At 48.1% G+C, this 26,812-nt stretch overlaps 1 protein-coding gene across 1 annotated transcript; it reads right to left on the reverse strand.

The window, feature by feature from the left end:
• Positions 1–1,416: 1,416 nt before the first annotated feature.
• Positions 1,417–25,819, reverse strand: LOC309891327 (uncharacterized protein). Its single transcript, XM_082784523.1, has 19 exons — positions 25,784–25,819; positions 23,864–23,967; positions 23,124–23,238; positions 21,728–21,902; positions 21,056–21,167; positions 19,942–20,048; positions 18,987–19,113; positions 18,579–18,699; positions 18,210–18,295; positions 17,044–17,168; positions 15,696–15,755; positions 11,730–11,796; positions 10,543–10,637; positions 8,790–8,918; positions 6,972–7,086; positions 6,055–6,192; positions 5,217–5,383; positions 4,653–4,741; positions 1,417–2,107 (listed from the first exon to the last, which is right to left on the reverse strand). Exons 2-19 carry the CDS (start codon positions 23,955–23,957, stop codon positions 1,912–1,914), a joined length of 2,118 nt encoding a protein of 705 aa, XP_082640649.1. The 5' UTR covers positions 23,958–23,967; positions 25,784–25,819; the 3' UTR covers positions 1,417–1,911.
• Positions 25,820–26,812: the final 993 nt, after the last annotated feature.

The following is a 26,812-nucleotide window of genomic DNA, read 5'->3' on the forward strand; positions in this document are numbered from 1 at the left end:
CAGGCCGCAGGTGCCCGCGGGCAGCTTGCAGGTGTATAGCCCCAGGCAGCCGCCGCAGTCCGAGGGCTTCTGGCAGGGCCGGCGCTGGATGCCGTGGCAGGAGTGCTGCAGGGGAGGCAGGGAGGTGGAGGCCGTGCCCGCTTTGGTCTTCATCCCAAAGCCGACAGCCTGGGGAAGGGCTCAACCCTGTTAATGCTCCTCGCGCCGGAGAGGCACTTACCGTGTCGGCGTTGAACTGGCCGTGGCCCTTCAGGTGGAGGCTCAGCCCCAGGCTCCTGCTGCGGGAGGGCTGCGGCGGGCGCCTGCGGAGCTGGCTGGGGGGGCCCTGCTGCCCGCTGCCCCTGGCCTCGCTGGGGGCCCTGGGGGTTTGGGGGGGCTCAGCCAGCACCTCCCCTGCTCCTGCCAGGGGGTGGCTGCCCTCCGCGCCCTGTCCAAGCAGGGTGTCCCCACCAGATCCAGCTGGGAGGGGGGCTTCTGGGGGCCCCCAGCCTCCAGGCTGTCTCTCCAGGCTCCCTCCCCGTGCCTCAGCCTGTGCTGGGGCCAAGGAGAGCTGTGCCAGCAGCAGGGGCAGAGCTGTCAGCGCCTGGACCTTCATCCTTGGGGCCTGGCAGCTGTGTGAGGCTGCGGGAGGCAGGAGCAGAGGTCGGGGCTGCTGCTCTTCCCCAGCCCGGTTGCTGGAGTCACTTTTATAGCGCAGGGACCCAGCCCCGGGGCAAGGCCGTGTTCCCCGCCCCTGCCGTGTCCCACCTCCCCTCCCGTGAGCTGCTGGCGGGGCATCCCCCTCCCCGTGCTCCCGAGCACCCCAGCACCCTCCTGCCACGGCCACCCATTGCCTGCGGGCGCACAGAGAGTGAATGCTACGAGCCTCCTGAAACTGCTCTGGGAGAGGAAAGAAGCCCAGCGAATGCCTCCACCCGCTGCCGTGGGGCTCCGAGCTTTTCTACGAGCAGAGCCCACAGAGGAGAGCGGTGTTACAGCTGCCCTGGCCAAGGTCAGTCAGCTTTGGTGCCACGATGGCCAGCAGAGACCTATGCCTCCGTCCTGGTCCTCGCTGGTGGGTGACCTCGGTGTGGCACAAAGGGTGAGTCTGCACTGCAGGCTCGCTACCCACCAGCTCCAAAATCCAGCCAGCACCACTGGAAAGGAGCTGTGATTACTTGCAGCGTTCACCAAAGCCCTGTGTGCCCACCGTGGTTTATAAACTAAAAAAGAAAACCATCCACCGCACCAGGCTCTTCTGTGGAGCTGCCAGCCCGCCCCGAGGTGTGAACAAAAGGAAGGCAGGAGCGAGCAGGAGGGCAGGGAGCTGGTTTTGGTACAGACAATAAGGAACCCGAACAAAGCACAGGTGTTTTCACACACAGCTGTTACGACAATGAGCATGGACACCAGTCAGCGGCAGCTGGAGTAAGGCTGTACTGGCTGCTTGTCTAAAGGCTGTGGTCCAGACCTGATTCATACAAAATTGATGTAGGTGTAGATGTCCTTGCTAATAAAGAGCAAGAAAGTGCGGCGTTTGCTGGCTGGCTTGGGAAAACCGATGAGGATGTCCTACAGCGCTGTGCTCCTGCCAGCTGAGGCTCTACACAGGCTGCGGCCCACCACAGAAACCAGGAGTGAGCAGCAGGAGGGGGTGTTACTGCTGGGCCCACCTGAAGAGACGTGGTCCTGGAGGTCTGGGAGCCAGTGACAGAGCTACCATGATGGTGAACAACAGAGACATGAGGTAGAGGAAGGGGAAGTTCCCTCAGCAGAAAGTCTCGGAGGAGTGGAGCTTCAGGGAAGCTGGAGGTCCAAAAGGTCAGAAACCAGCTTCTCTTTACCAAGAAGTTTGTTGAGCTAGGGCCTCCTTCCATGAGGGTTTACTCCAAAACAGTTTGAGGAGGTGATGGCTGAGAGGGCCGTGGTGACCTAGTCCATCTTCCATACCTTCGCCTCTGGCCAGGTCTTGCCCTGGACTTGTTGCCAGCTGACAGTGGCAGTGCTGATTGCTGGAGAAATGGGCTCGTAGGAGCGGAGGGACAGGCTCGCAGCCAGCAGGCCCATCCGGACACAGGTGTCTGTGTCGTGCTTAGCGAGCATCCCTGCAAGGAGGCCTGCCAGTAAGCTGCGGAGAGACAGAAAGGCAGCCCTGAGCGCTGGGGAACAGCCCGGGCCCTGGGAACGTGGCCACTGGGGAGAGAACTCACTTGGATCCACATTAACACTTAGAGAAGCAGAATTTGTCTTAGAGGAGGGGTGAGGTGATGATGAGAATTTTGTGCTGCTTATTTTTAGTTTTAAATTTGGAAGGAACAAGTGGTGCTGTTCATTTGCATTTTATTTGCTTCTCATCCGAGAAGTCAAGGGCATTTCCCATTCCAACACATTTTCTTTTTTCCACAGTTTTGCAGGAGAGCCAGGAGAAAAGAAAGTGTGTCTACAGAGGGATGAATCTATTTTTCCCTTGCTCTTTAATTATTTCGTTGCTTCTCTGCTGCTTGTTGGTACCATGTTACACTCCCTCCTTTCCCCCACTGGGATGATACAGATGGGAAGAGAGGTAAATCTCCAAGTATAAAGTGAGAGGGACAGCAGACACAAATAGAAAAAGAAAATCCAAAGCTGAAATGAGATTTCTGATTCAGATTTCTGTCAACTTTAGCAGCGGTTTTCCATTTGAGATTTCCCAGGAAAAAAATGATGGCAGTGCTTGGAGCAGCAGCTGTGACCCACAGGTCCTTACGAGGAGGCCATCAGAAGAAGAGGGAAACTCCTGCACCTGCCTGCAGTGCAGGGCACGGCTCTGTCGAGGCACGGATACGTGCAGGGTGCTGCTGGGGACCAGCTGGGAGCAGCCAGTGTGTGTTCATAGCGAAATGCAACTGTGATGCTAGGGAGCTAGGGAAGGACAAAGGAGAAGGGAAAGTGAAGGGAGAGGATAATAGCATTGAGGATGAAGAAGGAAGGGCAGGAAAATGTGACAACAGAGAGGATTAATGAGCAAATCTGTGTGAAGGGGAAAATGACTCCTTTTTTGCACTCTGGCTAATTACCTCATTTTTTTTCCCCCCTTAACAAAGACACAGAAGATTGTGGTTTCAAGAAACCACTCAATCTCTCAACAGCTCGAGGCTCAGCGTAAATATTTGGGGGAGCATCCCCTAGCAATGCCGAGTGCGGGCACGCTGTTGCCACAGCAGCCGGGTGCGAGGAGCAAACAGCCCCTGCTCCCTGCACGCAGACCCCGCGGCTCCTTGGGCAGCAGCTCTGGGTTGTAGGACAGCCTCGGGATCCCCCAGCCTTAGGAGCTGAAGGGTTTGTAGGGCTGAGCTGTGGATGTGCAGTAGCCCTGAGTTATACCCTACTGCGTGGTCCCTTGGAGAAGCCAACAGGCTGGGCTGTGTGTTGTACTCCCGTGTAACTCGGTGGAGGTGTTTGACAGTGGCACACGTTACCTTGCCTTTGCTCTTCCCTTACATTAACCCTTCAGAAAGGGAAAGGAAGCCATAAGGAAGACATTCAGTTTCCATTGGCCCCCAGAACAAATCGGTTTGGGTCAGTTGTGTAGGAGCAGATGGTGCAGGGAGGAGGCTGTACCCCTAGCGGGGCTGCCAGAGGCTGCTAGAGGCAGTGAACAAAGCCGAGATGCTATGGGATGGGTGACCCCACGAGCTCGCCCCTGGGCCCCGTTGCTTTGTTAGACCCGCACTCAACATCACCGTGGTCTTCTTCAGGGTGTTGTGCCAGTGGCAGTCAACTCGTCTGAGAGGTGATTTGGGGCACTAGGAGTAATCAGAGGCTCTGGCATTAGGTAGACTAATTAGCTTGGCAAGAGTTGTTGCTTGAAACTAGCTAAAATATTGAGGACTCTGTAAGTTATCACAGAAATTACTTTTCTTTCTGCCCACCCATCAAAGAAAAAAGGGGAAGTGTTGCTATGTTGAGTTACTGCTAGGTAAGAGTAGAAAAATAAGAGGAAATATCTCACATACAGCCTTCTGGTCTGGCCCAAGGCAATGAAAGGGAAGAATCAACTATTGCAGAAAATGAATAAATAAATAAAACGACTGCTGCATATAGTTTGACAAGTTAACAAGGAGCATAATAAAACTCTACTCTGGCAGACTGAGAATTGATCACCAGGGGTAGGAATAATACGTGTCACTTCCTACTCCCCTGTACAGCACTGTGTGACCAGCTAGGCAAATTATACAGCAGGCTCTTTTGAAGCACGAGCTATTGCCAGAGGCTAGTGCAGAACCTGATGAGATGCTTTTACAGGGCAATTCTAGCTGCTGAGTGGCAGTCCCTCTTCCACTGGAGAAGTGTGGAAGTAAATTAGTTAGCTAGGAAGTCAGCTTTGATGTAAGGTGGTTTACTTTGCTTTGAGCAGCTCAGCCCAGAGTAATTCAGAACTCCTGGATTGCCATGAAAGACTGGGATCCTAAGGAAAAGCAAAACTAATAATGGCAAGACTGGCTTCAAGATGCTTAGCAGGACATTTTTAGGAAGCATTGCATGGAATCACAGAAACCAGCCCTGTCCTTGTGTCTCTAGTGTCTGTTCCTCAAGCAGCAGAATGGAGTTTGACTTTGCAGTAGAATTTGAAAGAAATCCCATTATGACTGTTCCACATTTAGCTGGAGAAGATGGAGTAGCTAGAAACATACCTGTCACCAGCTCCGGAGACATTGACTATCTCCTCCCTGCTGATGTGGATGGCAGGGTAGTGGGTGGCACAGAGGCTGGCAGCAGCAGGCTGTGTGGGGAAACAAGGGACGTTAGTGGGAATTGCCCAGGCTGGTAGGGTCTGATGTGGCTGCTGCCATCCAGACCCGCACAGCAACCAAAAATATATTAAAAAAAAAAAAAAAAAAGGAAAAAAAGAATAAATGTAAGCCATAAGCCAATAATCTTAATAATTGTTTTTCATGGTTTGGAGGAGATCAGTGATTTAAGTTGCTGAAAATGAAGCTTGCCGTCATGAATATTCAGGGCAAGCACATTTAAAATGAGCTGGCTGTAAGCACTGCTGCTAGGAGCCAGAAGGACAGACAACATGATTTTCTTTGCTAATCCTCAGAGCCGTGTATTCCGCCCCCAAACATGAACACTTGCCAACTGTGATGCCACGTTTCCCAGCACTGCTGCTTCGCCACCAGAAATAGCAGCGGTGCTGCATGGTCCCAGGCAGAAGCAGCCGAGAGCCCAGGGTTGGTTTTCCGTGCCCTTACCTGCTCGTGAGCTGCTGGACGAAGCAAGATGCTCCCTCCCAGGCTCTTGCCACAGAGAAGGACGCCGTGAGTGCCCAGGGTCACCACCACGCAGCACAGGTGGGCCAGCAAAGGGCGGGCCAAGGCCATGGCTGTCTGGATAACATCCTCCAACCGGGACGGCAGCTCTGCAGGCAGCAGGGAGGAAAAAGGGTGGCATAACTTTAAAGGTCTTCAGCAGGCCCTTATGTGGGCTCCTACCCCTACTTCTCCCACTTATGAGCACAACTAGTTATAAGCACTACTGAAATGTGGTTTGTTTGCTTGTTTTCTTTGAATCGTAGGAAACATGAAATTCTCCAACATTAAACTTCCATACCATTTATCCTAAGCTGAGGAAACCACCATCACGGGACTACAGATGTGTCTGTAGAGACCAAAAAACTGTCCAAAAAAAAAAAAACAACAAACCATGACTTTCTTGTTTTGATACTTTCGGACTTCCACCTGCATGTGGTGGGGTATTTCATTTCCCCAGAGGGTGGTGCCTTCGGGGCCCTCAGAGCATCGTGCTTCACTGAGACATTTATAAACTAAAAATTATTCTTCTTTGGATGGTGAAGCGAGGAAAATGGACAAGGAGCCACCCTGGGCCTACTGCATTCTTAATAGATCATCAGTCTGGCCTGAGCCGTACAACCCCTGCAGAGATGGTGCAAGGTAGAAGATGCCAAGGCTGCTTATGAATTCCCACTGTGTTATAACTCAATTTGATTGAAATGGGAGATGCGGAGGCAAACACTCTCTCCAGGGTCTAGATTATCTGAAAATGTGATTGAATCTTCTGAGTGTTCAATACCTGCTGGCAGAGGGTTCCCAAGGGTCCGATTTATTGCTCTTAGCTCTTGGAGGTTGGGGGAAATGTACGTGAGTGCTTTCCAGCTGTCTGAGAGGAATGGCTTGGAGGCCTTGTTCTCATCTGTTGGCTCATAGCACACTTAAAAACAACATTGCAATTGGTTAGTTAATTATTTAATCAGTGGTTCATCTCTACATCAGAGCAGGATGCAGTGCAGAAGGCTAAGTGAGATCAGCACAAGCAGGGTTATATGTGTAATGTATTAGAAGCTAAATGTTATTTTCCCCGTGCTGGAGAGCAGGTCTCCCCAGTTTTCCTTCCTGTTGCTCAGCAATGACATGGCTCCTTCTGGCTCTGGAATGATATAATCAGACTTCAGGTCTGTTACTCCTTTTAGCTGGTTTTGGAGCCTCTGCCAGGTTTTAAGAACATTGTCTCCTCCTTCAGGATTTGCTTTTTAAAATGGAGGGGTAACTCCAAAGGTTCAGGAGCCTTGTGAAGGGTCCTCAGTGTACCAGGAGAGGGGCTATGTATTTTTGGGGAAATGTGAGAGAAATCCTCCCAAATGATGCTTTAGCACTTACTCTGAGAAGCAAGCTACAGAAGCACACGCATCTGCTAGCCTGGAGATTAAAGGCAAAGAGAGCAGCTTTTTCTGGCAGTGCTGGAGGGCTGTAGCTCCTACGCTACAGGAAGTGCGCTTTAGCTGCAGGATGAGACAAACTCAGAGAAAGCAGAAAGGCTTCAACCATTTGAAATAAAGCAAGTATAGACAGGAGCCCTGAGCAACACAGCATGTCAGGCAAGAGCTGGGTATCTCCGTCAAGCAGCAGAGGAGGGTGCTTGGGGTGTGCGGAGTGTCCCAGTGCACACAGTGATAGGAGCTGTGGGGCCAGGGCTGGGTGGGCTCTCCTTACCTGCTAGCTGATGCTCCCTAGCTAGTTGGCAGACGTACTGGATAGTGGACAGAGGCACGTTCCCATCGATGCAGATGAGTGGGGCCCGGCACAGCTTCTCCTTGAACTGGGACACCTATTGCAAATCCAGGACACAGAGCAGAGACAGCCTGAGTCATTGCAGAGGGACCTGTTCACACCGAGGATGTAGGATTCTCACTCGTATCGCAATTCTCGGGTGCAGGCATGAACCTAAAGGAGTGATTCCCTAAGGAAGGCAGATCTCTCCGTTTACCTCTCTTCCTCCCCTTCTTGTTGCCTGCTCCCCATCATTAAGAGGCAGACTCAATGGGCTGGGCCCCTCCGGCAGAGAAAGATGCTGGTCTTCCCCTGGCCACTTTGATGCCCCTGGCTCAGTCAGAGACCTACAGGCAGAGGGAATGCTGCTATTTCAGGTCACTGTAGGACTCCCTGTGCTCTGCCTGGCCTGACTGCTCCTTCGCTTGCTGCCTGTGTCCTTCAGATGTCCCGAGGAGGGCTTTGCAACAGCTCCTGCAATGACCAGGCAGGCTGAGGGAAGAGGGGAAGTACAACGCCAGCAGCAAAACCAGTCTTGGACAAGTGAGAGCACCATCTGAAAGTGAGTTTTCTTTCTGAACTTGGTGCTAACAACCCAGTGAGATGGAGGCTTTTGGCTGGTAGCTCCCTTTCTGGAGGAAGATGACTTAAATCACCCTTTGAAGAGGCACCTAGACTGGTTCTTTGTTGTCTGGGGGTTTTGTTTTATCACATTTAATTTCCTTTTGTCTGTTCATGCCCTGTCCACCTCTTATGTTTAGCCCTGTGGCTACAGCGCTGCTCAACACAGTGCTCTGTTGCTGCTGTCTGTGAAGCAGGTATTAGGGACCTGCTGCCCCTTGGCTCTCTGAGGCTGCATGACCACTGCCCAAACCCCAAGCCAGTGCCATAGGCACTTGTGCAGCCTCCCTCCCGTGTCTCCACTAATCCTGGCTGAAAGAAGGACTGCCAAAATGCACTTTGCAGCAGAGGATTGGTTCAGATTTTCCACTGGCCACAGCTGTTTCATAAAGCTCAACAGAATTAATCTGTCTTGTAATGGTTCTCTGTGCCAAGGCCTGGGAGAGGCAGGGTGGGGATGGAAGTGGAAGCAATGACCATATTTTTTCCTACGAAGCCTCCACCTCATGGGGAGCCCACCGGTAAGTAAATTGCACTTAACTTTCATGTTGCTGTCAGTCATGAGGTACGGGCTTTTGTTCTGCTGACAGCAGAATGAGTAGGGAAGGAGGGTGCAGTGACGGGGCTTTCACTGAATCAATCTGTAATTAATGCTTCCATTAGCCCTGATGTTCTGAAGGCTTGGATGTGCTGAGAAGCAGTACCTGGTTATACGACTCAGCATGTAGAAACAAAAGGGATGGCGGGGAGGGGGTGGAATAGGGAAACTTTCTTTAACCAGTGTTCTGTCCAAGGTTGTTTTTTGGCTTTCCCCTAAAGGGGGAAATGTCATTTCTGCAGGTAGACTGGAATTACCGATGGCTTTACGGTACAACAAGTGATAGGTTAACTGGAACTTGTCCTTGAAGAGGCTTCTGGCTCACAGGTCAAACTCCATCTGGGTAAGCAGCAACAGGTAGCTCTGGTAGCTTGCCATGCTGCAATCCCAGTGGCCAATGTCTGGGGTTAACTTTAGGATTTCCCATGTTCCCTCCACACACCCACTCACTCCTGGTACAGCTTCCCTAGCTGTTTTTTGTCACACCTCCACACTCCTTCTCTTAAGCAGCAGGTTACATACAAATCAACTGGCATGCATACGTATTGCTCTGTTATCTGGTGGTGGATGTCCATATCTCCCAAGCCAATGCTCAGCTCCCCAGCACTGGTGATCACTGCACAGTAAGTGGCTGTGCTCTTCCTCTCCAGCTGCAGGATGGCACTCATGTCCTAAAACAAGAACAGTTACCAGTGGAGCACGTTTCTCTTCCTGTCACTCGGCTCAATGTCCATACTCTTTCCCTGTGTCTACCTGATTTGTAGCTGCAGCCCAGCTCGTTGTTCTCCCTTCAGCCTCCCTTCTCCCTTAAGACAAACAACATTTCAGGGAAATCTTGGTCTCGGCAGTGCTGGCAGATGGCTGGTTATTAATATTTGCAACGCAAGAGAAGCCACAGCAAAGATTAAAGAACTGATTCAGTAAATGAACGCGACAGGCCTCTGCCACGCGGTTCCATGGGTGGTGTCCCTGCTGTAAGGGAAGGGCGTCCTGCAGAGGGCTGAAGCACTGCCTGCCCCAGCCATCCTTTCCCCTGTCTTATGTGACAGATCTGATGGCATGCCAGGCACACCTTGGTGGCACGCTCCAGCTAGTGATGATGTTAGCGACCTCACTGACTGCATGGGCAGGGAGGCCGATTTTGATGGCAGCCTCGGAGCCCTTTTTACAGCAGTCATGGACATGACTGTGAGGTGTCCTTCCTCTGTGGGCAGCCTGAATGATCTGCGGAGAGAATGTGGGGCATTTCTGGGAATGTGCATGGGGATGGAGAAGTGCTTTCTGCTGAGTAGTTCACAGGGAAGTTGGCATCACAAGGGCAAGGTCATCCCCTGTACTGCTGGTAATGTTTCTTGCAGGCCAGGATTGCTTGGCAGCTAGTCCTGCCGCATCTTCCCTTGGGAGACCACTCACTGTGATAGCTCAAACTGTGCCATGCTTGGGTAGAGGAGAGATTACAGGTCTGCAGCTATCAAGCCTTTATATACTAAATGCGAGTTCTTGTTCCTATCACTGCTGTTATTGAGCTGCTCAGGTAGCCAGAACTAAGGCCTCAGGTGGTCTTTCTGTCTGCACATCAAGGTCCTGAAAGCACTAACAGACCTTAATGGCCCTGACCAGCCTCACCTGGGGTCTCCACCCACACCCCTGGCTTGCCTTCAGCTCTGTCTTTTCTCCACAGGGGTGCCTGAGGGCTGGGGTTGCTTTCAAGGCCTGCTCTGCTCCCTGCCTGGCCAGGCTGTGCCCTGACAGCCCTGGGGAGCTCCTGGCTCCCTGACCTTCGAGGACAAGTGGCTGTGAGCACCAGGTACTCCTCCGGTGCATGGTGAGGGGTGTGGGCAGCTCTGTGGAGGATGCTGCTCTGAACCAGGGAGGTGCCTGGCTTTGGGTCCCAGTTCTGGGCTTTCTCTGTCTTATGCTTTACCCAAATCAGGCTGTTTTGGCATTGCTTTGTTTATCCTGAGGGTCAGGTTTTGCATATTTCTGGCTGTGCTTAGGTCTTCTTAGGCATTTTTGTTGTTTCTCCTGATTTACCTCTCTTGGTCCTTCAAATACCAGTCCCTGGAGCTGAACTCAGGCCACATGGTTCAGACTGCAAGCTGTCCATACATGTAGCCTGTGTGCTGGGGCTGGCTCCTTGCTTTTTAATTGTCTGTAACTAAAGGAGCATTGAACTGGTCTCACTCTTAGCCTGATGAAAGGTGACTCTTATGACTGCCAGGGTTAAAAGGATTTTTCCCTTTAAGTAATGTCATCACCTCCATGCTTCTCAAGTGCCACTACGGTGCAACGTACCATGTGCTGACAGTAGTGCAGGATGGACTCCGAGTGTTCATCCTTCCCCACGGCAGACAGAAAGAGAGGAGTCAACCCGAGGCGGCTTAAGCAGTCTAAAAGCAAACAGAAACAAAAGACATTAATAGATCTGTCGGAGTGCTGTGAAAGCAATGACAGCCTGTGCAGGCTGAGTGTCTGTAGGAAAGCCCTCTCCTGGAAAACTGAATGCCCATCTATCCTCATCTAGCAGGATGTTCAAGGCTGCAGCTGCTGCCAGGCTGGCTGGGCTGGGCTGATCTGTGGCTGCCTGCCATGCTGCGGCTCTGAATCTTCTGGAACCACTGGGAGAGGAGGAAAGAGAAGAAGGAGGAAGAAACTTATGCATTTCCCTGGCATCATTTCCTTCACCTATCACAAGCATGCAGGCTAGCCCACATCGCTTCAGTGCGCAGCCTTGCGGCCCTGCTTTTCTCACCATACTGTCTTACTGGAACCTGAACGGCCTCACAGGAAACCCTTCCTCTTCTCCCTTCAGGTTACCGAAATTATACCTCAGCAGATGGGTGGCATTTCTTCTTTCCTCAAGCTTCCCCACTTGTGATCTGAAGTGACAGTAGATTTATGTTAAGAAGAGTTGGGAAAGGCCAACAAGCCAGAGTAATCCAAAGACCTGTTTGTAATGTGCCCCTGCTAATTTCAGTGGGCAAACACAGGTCTGCTACTGCTTGTGGAGGAGCAGCAGGCACGCTGTGGTCCTTTGCTACTGCCTGTGGCCCTTTCTCTCCTACAGTAATTCCTGTGTCCTAGCTCCTCTTGTCCCTGGTGCATGGATGATCATCTTTGTGTAGGCCTAGTCATTTCTCAGGACATACTTTATTGTGCCTACAACCTGACATTAACTCAGAAACTGAGGACCAGGCCGTTCAGCTGTCACTGAGGATCACTGATGTTGATTTAACCTTGATTTGGGGTCCCTGTGCTATATACTAGTCAATTCCATATTTGAGGACCTTTCTTTTCATGGTCGCTGCCCAACTCCCTCCTCCCCTCTTATTTTTTGGAGTGCCTCTGCCTTTTCCAGGCAGTCTGTCCCCTGGTATATTGCCTAAAGCGTTCCAGATCTCAACAGTTCCTGCTGTTGAAGGAACATGAAAGGACAAATCACAGCTGACACGCACCCACAGGCAAACCCAAGCACTAGGCACCTGCCAAGTTTCTTCCAACGCCGCCGAAAGTTCGTCTCACTCTTCCAGCATTCGTTTGCCCACCACCCTGGAGGAATAAATTATTAATCAGCAAAGCTGGGAGAACCACTTGGCATAGATGCCATCTCTCCATTAATATTTGAAGTGAAGTTAATGCTGCTGAAAGGGCAGCAATTAAGGGGGCAGAAGCCATCTAGGTATGGGTTTGTGTGCAGCACAAACTCCCACAGCCCATCTGCAGACTTCAGCCCTGGCGACAAAGACCCACTTCCTAGGAGGGGAGATCAGTTTGGGCTCCCCATGTATTGCTGTCTTGGTCTTGTTGGCTAGAACCTTTTTGAATAATGTCAATATGAGCAGCCCTCTGAATTTACTTGCTCGTGTCAGCACTGTGACTCCAGAGTCCCGTTTTTTTTTCCCCATTTTGAAGATAGAATGAGCTTTGTCATCTTTGCCTGTACTGTCCTCTGTGGGCAATACTTTACTCATGGAAGGATCTATTTCAGTGTCTGAATGCTTTTCTTCCACTTACCCTTCTCTTCCCAAACATCTCCCTCCTCAGAAACACCCCTTTCCACCTGTGTGATTACCAGCTTCTCTTTTCCCTTGCCTCTGCCTTCTCTGTCCATCTGTCAGTCTGTGACAAATGACCAAATTGTCAGAAGGTAGGCAGTCCCTCATCCATCTCCTCCTGGTTTTCCTGCCAGAAGAACAACCTCAGTAAATGCTCCGATCTCTTTGGGCTTCATCACTGACTATCAAATGGTTTTAAAGCTCCTTTTTCATAAAAACCTGAAACGTATTTTCCATTTCAGAAGAGAGCTTGTCACTGGCATTTGTAACAATTTTAACAGCTCTGGATAATCCATAGCTTTCAAGAGTATGTTGAGTGTTTGGGTGGCAAGTGCAGAAGCGTGTGCATGCCCGTGCAGAGCAGCTCCTGGCACAGACTCTCATGTCAGCTCAGGTGCACCAGAATACCCCTGCACATGCACATTTTTATTGCTTGTAAACACTTCTACCCATCCTAAACAAGGATTTTACCTTGGGGTAAAAAAATGCTCTTCCTCCAACCCCTCACAGTTCTTGGGGGTTCTTAAAAGTCATACCAAAGCTTTCTAGGGACCCTTCTTCCACTGTGCCAAGCTTTGCTCTCATGGACCTGTACATATCTGTCCCTTATAGGCAATACTTTCTTCATCCCGTCCTGTAACTGAGAGGCTCCTCTGCCGTGCAAACATGCTCTTTTATTACCCCCAGGCTGCTTTTGTTTCCCGTGAGTCTCCCCAGTTGTGCAGTCTGTAAGACTTGATGCTAATTCTTGACCCCTTTGTTCCTCTGCCTGGCAGTTCTCCAGGCCCAGCACTGCTCAGACACCCTGAGCAGCGCTGCAGATAAACAACCTATCACTTCTGTCCACCTTTCCACTCCTCAGCACTCCCCATTCACCCAAACTCCACTCCATCACATTTGCTTATGCTCCCTGCGAATTACCACTGGTGCTGGCCCCTATTTCAATATTAAAAGAGGGTGCTGACTGCCCTTGGTAATGAGCACAGACTCCACTCGGTGCAGTGCAAGTATCTGGTTTTCAAAGCTGATACCAGCAGGAGTGTTGAAAATACTCATGAGCTCCCTTCTTTGCCTGGCATGCTGATCTTCTCTTTCAGTTCGCCCCCACATTCCAAAGACAGAGCTTCGGGTTTTTTAAGCCAAGCTTTGCCCTAACAGTGGGCGTACCAGCCTCCCACTCAGGGACCCAGCCTGGGTGTGTTCTGGTGTTGTACAGCCCCACAAGACATAAAGAAATGAAGATTAAATCACCTTAAAGTAGCAAGTGGGTGCAGTGAGAGGTGAACTGGCAACCTGCTTGTAAAGACAAAGCAATGACTGGCCCTTATCACACCTTGCCAGCTCAGCTGGTAACTCAATCTGAGCAGCACTTGGGTATCTCTTCTACATTGCGTCCAAGTGGGTTTGGCTAAGATGAAAACAGGCTTGCTGAGATGGTTTGCAATATGACTGAGTTGATGCTTTCTGGCAAGGTTTCAGGGAATTGACAGAGTGTCTAGGACCTTCTTCTGTGTCCTGAAAGACTTGAATTGCTAATGTAAAAGTGAGACTCTGCTCTACTTCTGGATATCCTGAGAACATTATAACCAGAATGCTTCATCCAACACCTTTCCCTCTGCAAGAGACCATGTGTCTTTCTCTGCAAGATGACTTACATCCAAATAGTTATTTATAGGGCACTTTGCTTCTGGATAGCCTTGAAAGCTATGTGGAAGCTAAAAACAGTATAGAATACAGCTGCTTTCTTGCTAACTGGGACAGCACGAGGTGCGAGTGGTACCCTAACGCTCTGCAGTGAATACAGCATGTATAAGGGTGGGACCTGCTGGGTGCTGATCTCTTTGGAAAAATCTGTCTTTGAGAGCCAAAGCAGACCAATACTGCTGAGACTGCTTTTTCCTCTGTGCATAACCGCAGAAGCTGTCAGCAGAAACGTTTTGTCTGTCAGTTCCCAAATCCTCCTGCAGCTTGGTATTTGGGTAGCTGCCCTGATGGGCCTTCAGCTCTAGGGCTCACCGCTATGCATACAGACAGGTATTACCTCACCTTTGAATGCAACATTAACAAATTTTTCCTTTTCCCTTGCCAGCTACTCCCACTGGGATGTGTGGCTGTCCTTGCCCCTCACCATGCCATGGGTGGTCCAGGGGTCTGCACTCACTGCTGACACGACAGGAGGTGGCTTGCCTACTCGTGGTCACGGTTTGGGGCATGCATGCTATCGGTTAGATCACTGCAGAAGCAGTTGGGCTTTCAGTTTTACAAGTCTGCATAGCTAATGCTCTGGCATGTGTCACCTTTGACCCCTACAATACTGTTTGACCTTTGCCTCTATATCCTTGAATAGCCAGCTTCCTTAATGAGAGCTTCCCCAGCAGGTCTTTCCCTATCTGACTGAGAGGTCTTCACAGAGCGCCCCATTTGAAGGAAGAAGATGGCCACGAGTTTCTGCTCCAGCAATCAGCATAGAGCAACTTGAGGTGCTAAACAAATTGTGAGCAAGCTCCACCAACTCAGCCTGTGGTACTTTGTGTTATATCTCAACAAAAATTCTGTAGGCTGTGTAATGGCTGTCATTCGCAATGGGGAAGCCCCATGCCTGCAAGTCTGTCCCACTTTAGCCTCTTGGTTGTTTTGTGGTCAAACCACAGTGAGAAAGAGAAGGTCTGGTGACATTTAAAATGCTCAATATTTTTAGAGCAATCTGTGTGTGTGTGACTCAAACCCTGTATGACTGAAGAAGCTGGCTCTCTTGTTTAGCTGTAACTGTGTCAGCACTACTTTTCTCAAAGGCTTCCACTACCACTGTGGGTACTCCACATGGGGTCTTTGGCTCCTGTTCATGCCACTGTCCATTGCTAAGATAGCCCCAGGCAGCCAGAACTGTCTCTTACCTGGGGATTTCCTCGCTATAGGGTCTGCCCTTGATTATGGGTTAGCACAGTGAGGGTCTTCACCCGTGGCTTCTGGCTCTTTGCATATGTGTTTAGTGAGTGACCTGGGCAGCTCTTCTGCTAAAACAGCTCTTTGGGCATGCAGCATCAGGGAAGAGCCCAGAGGTACCTTAACGCTGATTATCAAGGCTGGAGTGATATGTGGAGTTCATAAGGATGATATATGGCTCTGATCTTGTCTGAAGTAGTAGGGATAGTGACTTTCAGCATGTGAACCGAGTAGGTCAACATGTGACACCCCAGGTCTGACCCAGACAACACACCGAACGTGCAGCACTACACCTTCCGTGTTTGTGTGTGTGTGTGTGCTCATACAGACACAAAGATTACGTGCACTGACACCATCTCTTCCCATCCCCAGCCCCTCGTTCGGCTTGGTACTCCTGTAAAAGTAGCTGGAAATGGCAGTGGTGCTAAGATACTACTATAGATACAGTACCAGAATGACAGGGTTCTGCGCCTTGGCTATAAAGTCAACGTTGATACCTCCGATCACCACCTTTAAAAGGAAGAAAGAGGTTTAAAAAAAAGTGATTGGAAGGACTCAAGGGAAAAGCTCCAATTTTCCTCTGCCTTTTTTTTTCCCTACTTTTACCACCATCTTGAAAGCTATCTCATTTACAGTGTGAAGGCCTGTGCGTGTTTTGGCTGGCTATACACAGGTCTGCACAATTCTAATCATAAAGAATGGAAATCTCTTCTAAATGTTGCTTTCTGAATTATCCTACTGATAACCAGCCCCAGCATGGCAGGACATTATTGTGCACATACAGGGGTGCTGGCAGTTTCACTGGGTGGTCATGGAGTAATGTAAGAAGCTGCATGATCTGGTTATGTCAATGCCCTTGAGGCCTTCTCTCTTAGGACAATTTTTGACGTACCAAACCTCAGAAGGATTCAGACATTGCCGTGTAAAGGGGAGGAGAAGGGGTAAGAATGGAGAAAAGAAAATGGGAAAAAGTGGGCAGAGAAATGCAGTCATTTCTTGCAAGCTCCTGGAAGACATTGTCCTGCCCAGTGAAACTTTATTGATCGTTGTCTTATTGTCCAATAAAAACAGAAAAAGCAGCATAGCTCCACAAATGGGAAGTTCCCAGATTCTTTGGGGGCATAGAGCTCTTTTTTTCCTCATTCTGTCAAATGCTGGGTTATTGCCTTTGGAGTCACTGCGTTCTTCTGTGTTAAAAAATCCTACTGCAAATGGGTTTTAGAAACTTCTTCAGCTCTCTAAAGACTACCTAAAATAGATTTGCTGTAAATCATGTAGCACACACAAAATCAAGATAGTGAATGGAGTATGAGTTATAATGGATCTTGTTTGGGATATGCTGCACCTCTTGTAATTTTGGCAGTCATGAGCAGGAGGCCAACAAAAAAGAGATATTTATAAAAAAGTGTGTGACTCAGCAGCTTAAAATATCCACCTACCACCACCCTCTTCCAGGTCTACTGCTGTAGTCACAAGGGCTCCCTGGCACTGAGAGGAATACAATTGAAGTTGTATGTGAGGTCACAGTAAAAGGTGAAAAGGTGATTAAAGTTTTAATGGAGTTGATGGTCTAAGACTTAATGGGATTAGGCCATCATCAGTGTTCATTCTCTGTAAGTAGAGTGGGAGAGGAAATTTATCAGAGAACAATAAAGAAAACTAAAGAGAGAATGTCTGCCAGCATAAAGCAGAGAGATTGGTCTCTGGCTGAGTCACCTCTTATTTTAGAAATAGATAAAAATTTATCTTCGGTGCTGTCAGTAGATAGGAATTAAACAGAGGACAGCAGAGGACTCACTGGCTGAGGTGGGGTTGTGTCCTCTTGCCGAGGCAGGTTCCCCTTCCTTGTAGCTTTCTGCAGTTTGCTCAGGGCTACTGCAATGCAGCTGCCCACTCTGGCGTTGTTCTTGATCAGAGCAAGGTCTGTATGGCATTTTTTTGAGAAAAAGGAAAATTACCAGCAAGATTGACATTACAGAATTCTATGTAGGATCTGCCTTGAGGGGGACAACAGGAAATGCATGCTGTGAAACTTGGTAGATTTGATTGCCCTGCACCAAAATCAATTGGGGGCAGATATACTGGGTTACAGTACTGCATGAGCACTCTGACGTTTTAAATGTATTCACCTTCCTCCATCTGTGTCCATGGAAAGTAAATCTAACATCCCCATTTTACAGATAGGGAATAGAAGCAAAGGCCTCCCAGAAGATGAGGTGAAGTGCCTAACCTGAACAGTCTAAAAACCATTAAGTAACTCAGACATCTTTACCAGAACTAGATGCCTACAGAAAGGCAAAATCTCATCTACATGCCCCTTTTTCATCAGTTTCCCTGGGAGCAAAGTGTCAGAGGCTTCGAAAACCCCATTTTGTGGCAGCATACAAGTCTAGTATCCAAACCCCCCTTTACTTATCTGCCCTGACTGACCAGCCATGAGGTTTCCCAGAAGACTGGCAGCAGAGCCTGGAGGTGAACCTGGCTCTCCCAGATGCTACTTCAGCATCCCATCCCTGACTTTCTCTTGCTTGTGCAAGAGGATTCACATTACATAGAAGTATTTTTCTTCCCAGTTTCTCTTACTCTGCACTAGCATGAAGAGTTGCATAAGGCAGCATGTTCACCCAGGCATCTTCAAGTGTACAACCCCACCATGTGCATGGATCCTCAGACTCCATCATAGAGCTGGCAAGCTCAGGGATCAGATGTGAGGGATCCCTTTGGGCTCTGGACCACCTGATCTCTGTGCTGGCCTCCAATTTTTAACACAGAAGTGGATGAGGACTGAAACGGTGCTGCTGAAGAAGCAGGATGCAATTGCTGAGCTTTCAGCTGTTTGCAGATAATGAGGTATTTGCCCCTCGTTAGACTGTCAGTAAAATGGCAGTTATTCAGTAAATGTTATTGGAGGAAATGAGAAGTACACTCCTCCTCCTCCCCTCCCTCCGTTTAGTAAAAGGATACTTGAGTCCAGTGATTTCCCGTTGGTTAATTCATTGATCTTCTGTAACATAAAAGGGGTCAGTTCTTTGCCTGTAATCCCTTTGGACCTGCAAATACAAAGAAAATGACTGTAGATGAGACAAACCGAGCTGAAACGGCATCAGAGGAGAAGCACTGCTGCTAGCAGACAATTTATCTCCATAACCACACGCCATAAAGAGTCCTGTAAACAAGCTTCAGGTTACATAAAACAACAGTGAGAGCCTTGTTGTGGCTTCATCCACACCCAAGGTTGAGCTGTGCTACAATCCCTGTGGCAGTGTCCCTGAAGTCATTTATTTCCTCAAGCCCACAGGGTGAGCAAAGGATAGTGCTTAGGGTGCCTCTCACCTGGCTTCGCCGAGAGCTTGCTGGATGGCTTCTTCGATAACCTGGCCTGAGGCAGCTCGCTCCTGGGGACAGGGCACTGCTATCAGCACCCCGCTGCTCAGGCCTAGCCCCATGGCACTGGCTGGGAGAGGACAGGCAGATCGTTAGCGGCTCTCCTCGGACACATGAAATGCTGAGGGAAAAGGGCAGAGGAGAGTGGGTGCAGGGTGTGTGAGCACGCAGGGCTGGAGCTCCTGTGCTTGGCTGACCCAAGGACAGGTTCTTTTCCAGCTAGCAATTGGCTTATATCCTCCTAATTCTTTTGAGTCTGTATGATAAGAGGCAAAGACTTTTAAGAACAACAAAGATTCCACTTTTGTGACCCTCTGTTCCAGGGCCACACGTGAACCTTTCTCTGCTGGAACACACCGATGAGTTTAGCTGCCTCCTCTTCGTCCTGGACGTGATACGGTGCCTTGAAGCCGCTCTGGCGTGAGAAGAAGGCTGGGAACTCCCTCGACTCCCCAAAGGCAGCCACACAGACTCCCTGAGTCTCCTGCAGCCAGGAGGTGAGAAAAGAAGGTAACCAGTGGAGGGAAAGGGGACCCCCAAAAAGAGATTGACTTTTCCCTTCTAACCAGCTAGAAGCTGCCTTTCTTTAGCACAATGTTTGGTTACTTTTATACATCCCATTCTGTTCTGTTCTGTCAAATCAAACAGCCGGACGCGGTAACTAGTCAGACAGAAGCTGTTATTGAAACATAGGAGACGCATGCGCTTTGCTCAGAGCTGATCAAAAGCAGGGCAGCTGTCACTAGCACAATACTGAGTCCAAGGTAACAAGCTGGGATCCGAAGTTATGTTGTGAGCTGACAGGAATTTAAATGAATTCTGCTTCTGATTGAGAGGTATTGACACTGGCTGTCACCTGAAGCGCTGGCTGTGGTGATTTCCAACATACCAAACCTTAAAAATGGACTCTAATGAAAATCATCTTGTTTCTCCTTTTAATTCTGATTTTGATTTAGAGTCTGATGGATCTAGCTTGTGTGATCCATCAGTGCTGGAGCATTTTCCCAGTAGATAGTAAAGTGACTCTAAAGCCAGAAAAGAGGCCATGGCTTGGGGTATCTTTGGCCTCAGTTGGAACAGTTGCTGGAACAGCATCCTGGACACAGATAGGTTTGTGTTAGGGGTAGCCCAGTGCTTGAATAGCCCCAGAACTAGAAAATGGCAAATATGGGCCTCACATCCTCTCAATAGCTGTTTGTGAAAATGGGTTTAATAACTGCCTCAACATTGCTGGGCCTTCTTGTCACTGCTGGACTTGGTACACCAAGTATATCATCACCTGCTTTCATTCTGAGCAGCCCACGATACCTACCAGATATTCCAGTGTCCTGCCAATATCAAGGATAGACTTGACTCCTGCAGATACAACAGCAACTGGAGTTCGTCCTAGCTCTGTCAAGTCAGCACTCACATCCAGAGCTGTCGAGAGAAGCAGCTGTTGTTTGTGATAGCGTTGTACACCAAGGTGACCTTAAATGCCCTCTTAAAAAGCCGTATCTGCCTGGGATGCCAGGGCCTGCTTTTGCAACCATTTTGATCCACAGACAAACATTACAGGTTTAGATCATGCTATTAGATGTTGAGATTGTAAGAGAGATTGATATAGGAAGAGAGACTGAAAACTACGAAGTCGCTTGGCCTAGGGCAGAGATGCAGCCCTACACTGACTGTCTCACCTGTTTGTTCACCTCAGAAAGCAGCATGCAAAAATTTGGTTGAAAAGAAAGAAGAAGGTGTCATAAAACAAGGACAGAGTTCAAGAAGATGGAATATAAGAAGACTTTGATTGTGGTGTTGACATAGCTGGCAGAAAAGCACCACAGGAGCTCTGCTGACCTCAGGAAACCCCCTGGTCTGGAATTTATATCACATCTGAAAGAGACAGCATTCATCAGGGCAGTTTGCTTACACTATGCTAGGAATATACGTGGCTAAAAAGAAAGTATGTGCTTAGAGGTCACAAACTACACTGCCAAGGCTGTGCCATGTCCCCATGTTTCCAGAGAGGAACGTGGACCAGGGCCTAAATCTCTTTTGCGGCGAGACCCTCCTCCTCCTTAGCTGTCAGCGAGCCAATAACAGCACCATGCTTCACAGCCACTGTCAGGTTATCCAGCGAGCACAAAGTGGGGAAAGTACAGTCAGCTCCTGCTGCACCATCAAACAATATCCATATAACCCTGTGCAAACAAAGGATAAAGAGAAACTCCCCCACTCTTATCTGGCCGGTGCTCAGGAGGAATATTTTGAAGCTTCTGGAAAGGAGATACTGGAGAGAAAACAACCAGAGTATGGTTGAGAAGAACGATAGCTTTACTCTGCTGAGCAGACAGTTACTGTAGGACAAACCGAGAAAAAGGAAGAAAGATGGGATTAGATAAAACTGCAGCAACAAGAAGAAAAGTAGAATGTATCGACTTTCTTACTGTTCTCTCCTCCCCGATGGACGCCTCCGATGCCTCCTGTCACAAACACACAGATTCCTGCCTTGTGTGCTGCAATCATTGTTCCGGACACGGTAGTGCCACCGGACAAGCCCTGTCAGGGGACAACCGGTCACAGTCAGCACCCAGCACGACCCAGAGAACACTGCATGCAGGCAGCTGTGGTTGTGGTCCAACACTCAGCAACATTACACCAGGCTGCTGACACAGCTGGCAGGTGAAATTCAGATAAAGATATTCCTAGGCAAAAATGCAGAGGAACGATCATCCCTGCTACATAAACTGCTCTTGTAGTAGCAAAGGCCTTCATTCTCCAGGGCTTTCCAACCAGAAGGGTTCATGGGCAGCCAGTGTCACCTCAAGCACTAACTTGGGGTGGTTTGTGTGTCACATAGTTCATATGTAACATGATGATGCCTTATCCTGCTGTTATGAATGTTCTTAGCTTAGCCAGCCAATCCAGAATGGTCTGACTCCACGTCTGCTATTCCCTGACTGATGTATTTTGACTCTGGCTAGGAATATATTTCAACTTACCACCAAGACACCATGTTATGTGGTGTCTTAAAGAGGTTTAGAGCTATCTGGTTTGAAACTGAAGAACACCCTATTGCTATACAGAAAACATCAGATAGGAAGCCTGCATTACCATACCTGGCTGAGGACATAAGGAAGATCTCTCCGAGACACTTTAACTACATTTTTACTGCTTGCCAAGAACTGAAGCTCCTCATCTGTGAGTCCCACGTGGATTTGACCCCTTAAAATACCTATAGTGGCTGGAACTGCTCCATTTGTCGTTACAATTTTTTCTACCTCTCTGGCCATGCTAGAATGAGATAGACAAGACAACGATCACAGAATTAGTGAGGGAAACAATCAGGTAAGACATCTACCATGTTTGACGGCCAACATTCCCAATTTCCAGTTTTATGCAGTTTTTGGGATTTCAGCAAAGTCCAGTTCCTCTTCTGTCTCTTGCTAATGGCAGAAGTCTTTGCATTTGATTTTACAGCAGTGCAGAGCTATCGAGAGCTCCCATTTTCAGGACAGCAATGTACAGGCTCTGTGCTTCATTTCTGAGACAGCATCCATAAAATAGCCTGGTTTACGAGCAAACCTATTATTTGTACTATACGCTACTGAATATTCTCCAAATAGAGCCTTTCAGTATCTATTACTTGTATTTCTGAGAACATAAACCTTCATAGAAACCTGAGATACTTCAAGTCCTGTTTGAAAAACTAGGCTGTATTTTTCACAATCTGAACAGTCAGATATAAGGTAACAACAGTGCAGAAAAGCTGCAGCCTGAGAATATTCTAGAGTTTCAGACTAGGTTTTTTTGAAGCTTTCCAGGTTTTATATTTGATCATCTGTAGACTACTGTCTTCTTTTAAGAGCAGCTTGTTCTCCCTTTCTGAGCTATCTGTACGTACACTAGATAATCTTTAACTCTGAAACTACCTTCTCCAAAACCTTACTGAGCTTCCTTGTAAGATGAAATGCCGGGCAAAACAATGGCAAGGTCAATACTGAAACCTTCCTGTGCTTTCAGGAAGCTAGAATGGAGAGGAGACTGAACGAAACACAAATCTACAGGACATCAATAAATAACAGGTAGAGTTTTTTGTGGGCTTATTTTTTTTTTCCCTATGCAGGGCACAGGTTGACCAGCAGCTCTCGCAGCAGCTTCTCTGAGTGGCACCAATGAGTAGATTTCACTATTGTGTTCTAGTCCTTTTTGTATTATGAAAGGTACACCTAAAGAAACCACAAAGTGTTTTCAGTGTCTGTACGAATTACGCAGCCACAAAGTGTGGTTTATCAGTCTTAGAGCAAATGATGATATTTCCTGCTGCCAGATTTTAAAGGAAGCCAGAAATGTGAGGTGTTGTGTAAGGACGTGTGTTGTATGGTTCTGCTCTCCTTAGAAGTCCAAATACAACTGTTTCACACCAGAGCCCATATTCTGTATCCCTAGCAACCTGACATTTCCCTTCGCTTCCTTCTTATAACTTCGTTGAGCGAGGAACATAAAATCCACAACCTTAGATTCTGAGGATAGGCCATGCCATGCGTAATGATGGTGCTTTCCAAGGCTACAACTGGTCTCCCCTCCATCAGGGCTTCCTGTACGGAGGGCTGAATCCTGAAATAAGCACCTGGGGATAAATATGGACAAGTCAGTTATTTGCATGGGTGTTTGCAGTAAACACTGAGCTATTTTATAGAGGCAAATTGTCATCATCATGATACATTTATTCTCCTTTTCAGCTAATCTTTGGGGGAATTCAGAAATGACTCCATGGAGACTAAAACTGCGTTTTATGGGACTGAAATATTTGCAAAAGCCAACCAAACAAAAAACAACGCTACGATTAATACAAATAATAATCCTCATCACCATCACTCAGTGTTCCTCTCCCACCACTATTGCAGCTGTGTTGTTATTGGCTCCAGTAATATTACTTTAAATGAACATTACTGTGAATGAACTAAGCTCTGCAATCATACCCAAAGAATAACATGTTAATGGAGTGGAAGCACCAAGGGTACCATAATAACCCAATATATTATAACACTATTTTGCATCAAAATTTCTCCTAATTTTAATGTCTTTATCAAACTACAGAAACTCCCTGCACATTTAGGACTTGAAGTATCCTTCCAAAAGCTGAAAATGCTGCTCTTTGCTTTTCTCCCACAATGCTGCCAGCAAGGTTTCTGCTGCATTCGGATGAGGAATTTGCTTTCTGCCCAGGGACTGTTTCAGAATACACTACTCACCATGCAGAAGTCTTCTCACCTGGGTGGTCCTACATGCCAGAGTGGACACACATCTTCCCAATCTACAGGTTATCTTTGTAATCATCTTGTGCATAAGGATGGTCCTGAGAGTACAAAAGTCAGGTAAAAAATAAAAATTAAAGAAGTAATTAAGCAATGATTTGACAGTATACCTAACATTTCTTGCACTGATTTTGGAAAGTGAACAATCCTGGGCTGGCCCAGGAGATTGTGTGGCAGTTCCTGGTGTTTCAAGCATGAGCCCTGGTGTCAAAGCAAAATGTTAAACTGTAGCAGGAGGGTTGTAAGAGTCCATCTAGCCCATTGCCAATGCTGGGCTGAAAACATGGCAGAGCAGAAGAAATGATAAGTAGTAACAAATTGGAGAGACTTTAGAAGTATGCAACATTTTGATTTCCAAAGCTACTTGTTCACCATAAATTGCAGGCTCAGCTGCTGTCACCTTCAGCCTGAGAGATTACAAGGAGAAACCTACAAGGAGAAACCTACAAGGAAGATGCAGGCAGAGGAATACTATAAAGAGGAGAGCCTTTGCGGGTATTTTGAGGGAAACAAGCAGTTCAGTAAAATAAAGAAGCTAAGGACTGGAAAGCCAGATTGTAACCACCAGGAGGAAAGAGCAGCTCTTCCTAGAGCCCAGAGTGCTTCATGCATGCTCAAGTTACATCGTCTTTTTTAGTACAAAGTGTTGGAAGCAGAGACACAATTCAGCCCCGGCAAGAACTCCAGAACTCCTCTTGTCTCTTAGCAACTCCTATTCACTTTAATTAAATTCATTGCAGAACAGAGAAAGAGGGGGAGAGAGTTGCAAAGGTTAAGAGGCTGGTCTGGTCTGGGCCTCAGGGCAGTTTCACTCAGTTCCTGGCTGCTTCACATATTTTTGCTGGGCATTTGGCCATATCCCTCAAGCCTTTCTATTCCTCACCCCTTAACTGGGAGGAAAAGATTTATCTCTTTGGTCTTTTGTGCCTATTGTTAATTCAGATAGGAAATTAGAGTAACAGTACTGCGTTCCTGCTACATTTAGCAGATCTCTGTGCAATTTGTGGCACTACAGCTACACAGACACATTATATCCAGGAAAAGCTTTTTGTTTGTTTGTTTGTTTCCTGGAATCTTAAGAATTTACCTATACAGGACAGCTTAGTCTGTGTAACAGGGAAAGATGGACTGTTTCTGCTAGGCATTTCTGAACTCTCCGAGACAGAGATTGCCGTGAAATGCAATACACACCTGAATGAAAAAAGGAGATTTTTTTTTTTCCAGTTTCCAAATCCTTTTTAAGACCAAAATCTCCACGAAGTTTACGAAATCCTATCATGACACAAAGGTGGCAGAAGCTCCTATTCATGCTTACAATCTCTCCTTGTGCAGTGCCAAATTCAGCAGTCAACAGCCTGAAAAGTTCATGCAAATGCGCAGGGTTCCTTGTGTGTGTGCCTACACACCCCTTGCTCTCTGGGGCAAAGTCAGCTTTGGAATAAATTCATTAAGCCAACAAGGTTACTACGGCTCGGATCAGTTGGGCTGCTCGAGCTGTGCTCTGAATTTTAACAACCCCCTGTAATCTGAAGCACAACAGCCCCGAATGCCCAAGCCGAGGCGGCCTGCAGATAAAACACAGCTGGTCACCACCTGACACCGACACGAGTTCGCTGATGTTCGCCGGAAAGTCAGCCAGCACTCGGCCCCAGCAGCCTGAAAGGTTTCTGCAGCTTGGCAAGCAGAGCAGCGAGACCTGCCCGGCCTTTTGCCTTGCAACAAAACTTTGCACGTTACCGCTGCAAGTTCTGCACAGCTCTGGCACTCAGCTCGCCTCTGAACATCCCCGCTCGCCTCCCCTCCTCGTCCATCGGGCACGTTTGGCTCGGTGAAGCCGTGGCCTGGCGCGTCTCTTACCTCCGGGCGGCCGTGGCACATGGGAGGCTGGCTGGGCTCTGGAGCTGGGCCGGGGCAGCCCTGGGAGAAGGCGTGCCGAGGGGGCCGGCGGCATGGGGGGGCTGAGAGAGTCCATTTATTATTAACCACAGGCGCAGCTGAGCTCTGCCACTGCTCCCTGCCCGAGTGCGGCGATTTCACAGCAGGGCAAGGAAAGCTTCTGCCATTATTTTTGTTTGCATGGTGCCCGATTTTCCCCCAAGTCTTTAAAATATTATATATTTTTTTCCAGATTCCTTTGCTGCTTTTAATTTTTTTCTTAGTCAGTGAATTCAGGGTTCACTAAAACAATGCCTCTGAGATCGGGCTCCTTTTGTACCTATTCATAAAAAGCACAGCCATTGCATTCATGCTCCCCCTACAACTTGGCCAAATGCAGTTGTGAAGCTCTTTCTTCTCCGGGTGAGAGCCCTATCCAGCTCTTCCCCGGCGAGGAATGCTGTAGGTCTAATTGTGGTGACTCTCCTTATGATGCAGATGCCTGGCTAAAGAGATACAATGAACACAAACTGAGTTCACAGGGGAAAACTGTGGTAGTCTCATCCTGCAAAGACATCCTATTCTAACAGGTTTAGGGTGGCTTTGAACAGGACTTTGAAATTAGTAAATCTCTGTCCCCTTATAAAAAGCCATACTTAAAAGGACACTTTGAGATCTGGTGCAGTGATATGCGCGTTTAGATTTTGTGTTCTGTAGAAAGTATCACATTTCAGAGTTAAATGGCTATTCAGGAAGGCGTTGGTTTACAGGCTAAAAGACAGACAAGATTCTATGCAACCTCCATGCATAACATAAAACTAGCAAAAGTAATTATCAGTGCACTGCTTTTAAGTTGAAGTAATCAGTGTCAGGGAACTGATTTTACTGCACTATAGTAATTGGGAAATTGTAAAACATCAGTTTTTGAAGTAGTCTTCATATTTTACACTTGTCCCTTCCTAAAGAAGTTTTCTGCAACTTTTGTTTAACTCAGCAGTAAGGAATGTCTTT

Source organism: Aythya marila (genome assembly GCF_965140915.1).
Source record: "Aythya marila genome assembly, chromosome: 1".
NCBI lineage: Eukaryota > Metazoa > Chordata > Aves > Anseriformes > Anatidae > Aythya > Aythya marila.

Bases quoted from the DNA above. Each gene is read 5' to 3' on its own strand.
- LOC309891327 (XM_082784523.1), bottom strand. From the start codon at position 23,957: ATGCACAAGATGATTACAAAGATAACCTGTAGATTGGGAAGATGTGTG. The intron at 20,049-21,055 runs GTAAGAAAGTCG...TTCTCTCGACAG, and splicing joins CCATCGGGGAGGAGAGAACA to CTCTGGATGTGAGTGCTGAC. The intron at 8,919-10,542 runs GTACGTTGCACC...TTCTTGTTTTAG, and splicing joins TGCACTACTGTCAGCACATG to GACATGAGTGCCATCCTGCA.